This window comes from Polypterus senegalus, chromosome 3 (genome assembly GCF_016835505.1).
Source record: "Polypterus senegalus isolate Bchr_013 chromosome 3, ASM1683550v1, whole genome shotgun sequence".
NCBI classification, from domain to species: domain Eukaryota; kingdom Metazoa; phylum Chordata; class Cladistia; order Polypteriformes; family Polypteridae; genus Polypterus; species Polypterus senegalus.
In genome coordinates, this window is record NC_053156.1 from 19,492,714 (window position 1) to 19,499,598 (window position 6,885).

The 6,885-nt window shown below is 42.2% G+C and overlaps 1 protein-coding gene across 2 annotated transcripts in view; it reads right to left on the reverse strand.

Moving 5' to 3' along the window:
- The window catches only part of larp4ab (La ribonucleoprotein 4Ab), a 120,357-nt gene extending 113,875 nt beyond the window's left edge, over window positions 1-6,482 (reverse strand). Inside the window, exon 1 of one of the 2 annotated variants that reach the window (XM_039746729.1) lies at window positions 5,844-6,482. In XM_039746729.1, the coding sequence (XP_039602663.1) occupies window positions 5,844-5,963 (120 nt within the window). In that variant the 5' untranslated portion in view covers window positions 5,964-6,482. The remainder of the gene's footprint in view (window positions 1-5,843) is intronic. The other variant, XM_039746732.1, reaches the window with a different exon arrangement.
- Window positions 6,483-6,885: the final 403 nt, after the last annotated feature.

Below are 6,885 nucleotides of genomic sequence, written 5' to 3' on the forward strand. Positions count from 1 at the left end.
ACTTATTTGTTGTAGAGGTTCTGCACCTTGTAAATGCTCGATTGTACACTATATCACTTTCTTTAAATAAAATTGAAAATGAAACATTCTCCATTTGTGGATAATCTTTTGGATGGTGGAATGGCTGATTTCCAACTGTTTCGAGATCTTTTTTTTTTTTTTTTTAAAATTGCACCCTAGACGCATAGGCACCTAGAACATTCTTTGTGAAGGCCACTGGGGGCTCATTCTGGAAGCTTCCAAGGTCTGTCTGAAGTTTAGATTGGACTGGCGCACACACACACACCAGATCCACTGTAATAATGTGCTAATCATTGGCCACCTCATTCTAATTTGAGAGCGTGATAACCAGAAGGGTGGACTTTTCCCCACATACTCTGTATGTTCAATTCTTCATAATAACTATTCACAGTGGCTCCAAAATCCGTACTGACCCCTTCTCTCTCTTCTGTTTCTTTTTCCGGTTTCTTTGTGGTGGCGGCCTGCGCCACCACCACCTACTCAAAGCATCATGATGCTCCAACATTGATGGACTGAAAGCCAGAAGTCTACGTGATCATCATCATCAGGTCCTTCCATGAGAACCCTAAATACAAAGAGGACTGTTTGACTTATGTTAGGTAGATTGCCCAGAGGGGACTGGGTGGTCTCTTGGTCTGGAACCCCTACAGATTTTATTTTTTTCTCCAGCCTTTGGAGTTTTTTTGTTTTTTCTGTCCACCCTGGCCATCGAACCTCACTTATTCTATGTTAATTAATGTTGACTTATGTTTATCTTTTATTGTGTCTTCTATTTTTCTATTCATTTTGTAAAGCACTTTGAGCTACATTTTTTTGTATGAATATGTGCTATATAAATAAATGTTGATTGATTGATTGATTTGCATTTATGATTATTTAAATGATACAATGAAGTACAACATGTAAATTTGTAAAGGTTCACCAAGGATAAGAAACATCAGGACTTGTGTATAGAGTTTAAATGAAGATCAAATCTCAACATTTCATGGGGTATACTTACTTTTCACACGGGTGTATGGAAGTGTGCCCAGTTCAGTAATATCACACACTTGATCGAAAGGCAGATAATCATTCTTTGCATTATTAGAGCGCTTTCCTCACTACTCAAACCACTCAGTAATTGCAGGTTAAGGGCCTTGCTCAAGGGCCCAACAGAGCAGAGTCCCTTTTGGCATTTACGGGATTCGAACCGGCAAACTTCCGATTGCCAGTGCAGATCCCTAGTCTCTGCGCCACCACTCTGCCAACCAGATCAGCTCTAGTTAGCAAACACAAAAAGCCAAAATTATTTACTAGCGTGTGCACGTTAAACATTCGCAGCTTAATGCAAACCTAAGCAGAAAGAACATATTCTGACACAAAATCGAGTCATCAGCAAACCAATAAGGAACCACATAAGAACATTTATGTTAGGCAGAATACCCACTGCGAGCTCGGTGGTCTTTTGGCCTGGAACTCCTGCAGATTTTGTCAAAACAGTTTAACTGCAATTTTTTTTTTCTTTCTTATGTACACTTTGCCACCTGACCTTATCATCAGACTCACATTTAGAGACTTAAAAAATTAAATATTTAATAACAATGCTTCTCTTAATTATACATCTCTTTTATGTACGTGTGTGTTGTTTTGTTACTATTTATTTATTATTATGCTTACCTAATTTTATTTTTTTCCTTGCTTGTAACCATTTAACAACTTGTAAAGCACTTTCAACAAAAAATGTGCTATAGAAAGAAATGTTATCAGAATCTAACAATTACAACAAAGACAGATCAAGAGTGTATAAAGTAATAGAATTCAAATAACAGATTCTTGTATTGATAGAAATGTGTATAATTTGCCAGATTTGCTAAAACAACCCATTGGATGTTGCGAGACCCTCTAGGACAGGGGTCTCCAACAAGTCGCTTGTGACCTACTGGTGGCTCACCAAAGGGTTAATGAATCCTACATAATAACTTCACTAGTCAAATTAGGGGAGGGCAATCTGTCCAAAAAAAAAAAAATCATATCACGATCCACACTCTGAATTGCAATCTCTCTTTTCAATGTGGCATACACTTAAGAGAATATCCGGACTCAGACTCATCAAGACCTAAGTAACACTTTATTTTAAATATCAAACAAAGTCGAATTCAATTGCTCTGTTGTTCGCTAGCTAAGCGGAGTTAAAGAACACGCCCTGAAGCCGGCGAGTGAGTGAGGAAGGCCCGGCCCCTCGGCCCACTGTGTCTCTCTCGGATTTGCTCAAATAAATCGGCACCGCAGGCGAACTATGATACATAGTGAAATGCGAGGAGTCTCAAAATCAACCGGAATATTCAAGCAAATTATAGAAAAAAACCCAATCTAAATTCGTTAAGTAGTTCTCTCGTAAAAAGTGGACAGACAGACATTAGATTTTATATATATTAGTAAACCTTCAAAATAAGGTGCAGTTAAAGTCTCAACAGCATTCTCAACATTTCTGGAGCTTAGTAGAGCCACATTAACTATAAGAATCTTCACCAAGCACCTCTGAAAATGTCTGCTTTGTTTGGGTCTCCATACCTCTGCGAGTCTGACATGAATGTCATGAAGTCAAAGTTCAGAACAAGACTGACAGACAAACATTTACCGTATATACACGCGTGTAAGTCGGGTCTTGATACCCGAAAAATCGATCATAAAATCAGACCCCAACATAAACGCCCATTCAAAAATACAACACTTAAATTTTCTTGCTTCCTCCAATCTCACATCAGTTTCTCCGACACATGGAATTTTGTTGCAGCAGCGCAGTGACCAATTTCTTTCGCCACTTCAACGACATTTAATTTAAAACCCAGCTTCATATTTTCTTCTGATCGAACGCTCCATTGTAGATAAGGGATGCTCACACGATAAAGGTGTATGAGGGTGTGAGATGCAAAAAGTGCAAACGTCGCTTCGTTATAGTTCAGGTATTACCATGTGGTCACGTAGGCACAATTCATAGAAACAAAGACAGTGTGCTCCGTGGTTACTCTCTCAGGTGGGCGTTAGCATATCAATCTCTTGGACCAATAGCGTGAGTTTTCCACATTTAACTTATACGACCGACATTATAAAATCTTGGAAATTATATGATAAAATCAAGCCTCGAGAACTTAAACGTGAGTAAATATGGTAAATGACTCCATAAGAGTGGCTCCACTCCACCGTACACCTGCCTCTCTTGTTGACTCCATGCAGCGCCAGTCAGCTGACTAACTGAAAAACACGTCACACATGCAAGTGGACCTGTGAATAAAGTGACACAGTGACGTGTAACACAATGACAAATGAAGAAGTCATATCTGTGGATTTGGAATGGCATTGTTTGGTTTTGACAGCATTCATGTTCTAATTCAGTAGCGTGAGATACACTAGAAAATGCATACAGACGTACAAAATGCACTTGCAGGTGAACTATATAATAATTTTTTGTGATGTTTTAATGTAAAATGTGAGTTGTGGACACCAACATTTTGTAAATGTCCAGGCAAAACAAGCTTATTCAGTTTGTTTGGGTTGAAATAAGCTATAAGAATAAATGTTAGAAAACATAAGTAGCTCTCGGGCCATTTTCATTTTGTAAAAGTAGATCTCTGAGAACAAAAAGGTTGGAGACCCCTGGACTAAGACCAAAAAAAAAAGATCAGAGCATGCAAAGTAATTGATTCCAAGTAACAGATTCTTGCATTTAAAGATTTATCATTTGTCAATTTTGCTAAAACAAACTGCTTGTACTTGTTGGGCTACAATGACAAAAATGATCAAAGCGTGAGATGTAATAGATTGCAAAGTAACAGATTCCTAATTTATAGAAATGTATCATTTGTCAAGTTTTTGTAAAATAACTTTTGTAAACTTCTAAGACCCTCGAGGAGAAAAAAAAAAAAAAAGATCAGACTGTGCAATTTAATAGATTGCGAATAACGTAACCTTTGTAACGATTTATCATTTGTCAGTTTTGCAAAAACAAACTGCTGGATTTTGAAAGACCTCGAGGACAAAAGCAGATCAGAACGTGCAAATGGATTCCTAAATGTATAATTTGTCACTTTTTCTAAAACGAACTGATTCATTTTATGGTACCGTCGAGGACAAAAAAAGACCAGGGCGTGCAAAGTATTGCACTCCAAGTAACGTATTCTTGCATTTATAAAAATCCGTCATGTGTCAGTTTTGCTAAAACTGCTGGATTCGGAGGAACTCTCGAGGATCTGCTGATTATTATTAGTAGTTAACAGCACAGTACACTAAAAAAAACACCTAAAAAGCGCACAGCACTTTCATTAGCGGATATTGCGATTTTCTCAATGTTGTCTCCCTCGTCGGGTTAACCACAGGTTACTTCGCAAGCGCACATTCGCTTATGTTGAACTCGTGCTACTAAACGGCTCTTGCGGTTTTAGACACCTTTCTCCCCCCCATGAACAAAACATCATGGAGCGCTTCGGCCACTTTCAACATTCTCATTGGCTATACTTTTAAACCTAAACCAATAAAATTCGAATAGGTTGCAAAGCAGCGCTTCCCCTGGCCAATGAGATTCGGAAGAGCGTAAATCGCAGTTACAAGGAGTAGAAACGACTCTTTTAACCCGAACAGCAGCAGCAGCTATAGGCCTTGCACAGCTGCACAGTTCGGGGTCATACGGGGCGAAAAAAGGAAACCCCGTTATATTACAAGGCTGGGCTCTTAAAATGTATTAATGGAGACAAACTTACTCCAAATTAATACTGCGCGAAACGCAGCTATTCGACCCCCCACAACCTCATGACTTCAGTGGTATTTTTAGCCATGTCGTGCCTCAAGGGCTGAGTAAAGCCTCCTAAGTGCAGTCCTCTCATTCCATTGAGATATCATCTAAACGTTACAGGTGTCTAGGCAAATAAGGGCCGAGAAAAACACTGCACGAGGTAATAAAGCGTAAGCCCATGGGAACTAGAAAAAAATAACTGCAGTCATTTTTAAAAATCAATGAGTAACTTACATTTGGAGTTTTCAAGTGCTATTTTAAACATTGTGCTGACGCATCCTATAGAAACCCATATATACTACTTTAACCCCTAAAAAGAGTAGTGATAATTCGCAGTGGTAAAATGTTTGATATAGAAATTAAAATTCGCTTCATTTGCTTGCCCCTCGTGGTCTCCTTTTGCAAATGGCATTCATAAATCTAAAAATACTGCAGCACAGCAAGCGCTCAGACATTGGCGACAAATTCAGTGCAATAAGTAAAAACAAACTGAAAATATCGTCGAGACAACTCGGTCATGTAACATTTCACCAAGCTAACCACTTCAACCAAAACTTATGCTGCTCCTGAAATTCCTCAAAAATATCAACGTAATCGTGTTTCTTTGGTACAATATATGATTTAGCCAAGCTGATGACTAACAGCGACAGTGTCTGTTCGTGTCTTGATGCTCCGAAAGGCGCTATATAAGCTCGAAATGTTCAAAAAAAAGCTGTGATCACGAGCGCAGAGGTGCTACTCGTCCTTTCAATCCAGACTGTTTACACATTCATATGCTGATCAATAAAGCCTACATTTACCGCTATGCGCTCCACTTCACCCGAAGCTTTTTTGGCAGCGTCCTCAAGGCAAAGGTCTTTAGCATGGCGTCGCTACCTTCGGCTGTATGCTGCCGTATGGCACCGGCCTCGCGCTACGGGGTCGCACTTTATCGTTTTTTTCTCTGTACTTCCGCCCCCTTCACCTTATTTTTGCCCCCGCCAGCCTTGCTGCAAATGTCACGGTAAAGGCCTAGCTCCGATCAAGAGGCCCACAGGCCGCAGGCCTCGTCACTCACCATTGCGCTGTCTCCGGAGTCGGTGCCTCCAGCGCGTGCTCTTGCCCCCGGCTCGGCCTCGGCCTCCTCTTCCTGCTCCTGCAGCTGCGGCTCCCCTCCGCCGCCCCGCACCGAACTCATGGGCCGCTACTGGACACCTGCCGCTTCTCCTCCTCCTTGTATGCAACTCCCAGCTGGAATCCTCAGACGTGAGAGGCAAACCCAGGCGACGGGCGTCTCGATTGCCGCGACACCACACTCCTCGACTCTAGTTGGGTTGGGGGGGTTGTAACAACAGCAGCCGCTCGATCAGGGGTCGCACTCAATAACTGTCAGGGCAGTAGACGTGAATTCCCGTTGGTCCGTAGCCTCCGAATTTTTTCTTTTTTTTTTGACAGTCGGTCGGTGAGCAGAACGGCGGTTTTGCTCTTCAAGCCGGCCGGCCGGCCAGTCGACTGAAGCAGATTCCCAAGACACGCGGCCTGTCCGGTGTGCTGAGGGCAGTACACGCAGTCTCCTCGAAGAGTCGTCGAGGGGGTGGTGGTACCGCCACCGCAACCGACCGATAGCCAAGACACTGAGCCTCTCCGGAGCACAGCGCACTGACTGGGGCACTCGGGACACGCAACCTTCCGGAGCGCACCGCCAGCGTCCCGACAGGCAGCGCGACCTGCGTTCACAAGCGCACACGCCCCATAGCAACCGTTGTACGCGCGCGCTCTCTCGCTCATGCACGCTAGCAACGCCGCATAGCAACCGCACCTAGCAACCGCCGTCAAGCAAACTTCTTAAAAGAGCTTTCATCTGGCCAGTCTGGTCGCGTTTGGATAAAAGTGACATCACTGCGCTCGCTTGGCAGCCACCGCCTGAATAACCGTCCGGGCATCAAAATCAGAATCAAACTTTATTGGCCATATACGTTTAAATGCACTAGGAAGATGACTTGGCGCACTCGGTGTTACATACGTAAAATAGTAACCATGATGATGAGCATCCATAAGTGATTATACGTGAATTAACAAATCAAAACGACCAAGTATATTTATATCAAGTACTGCAGTGG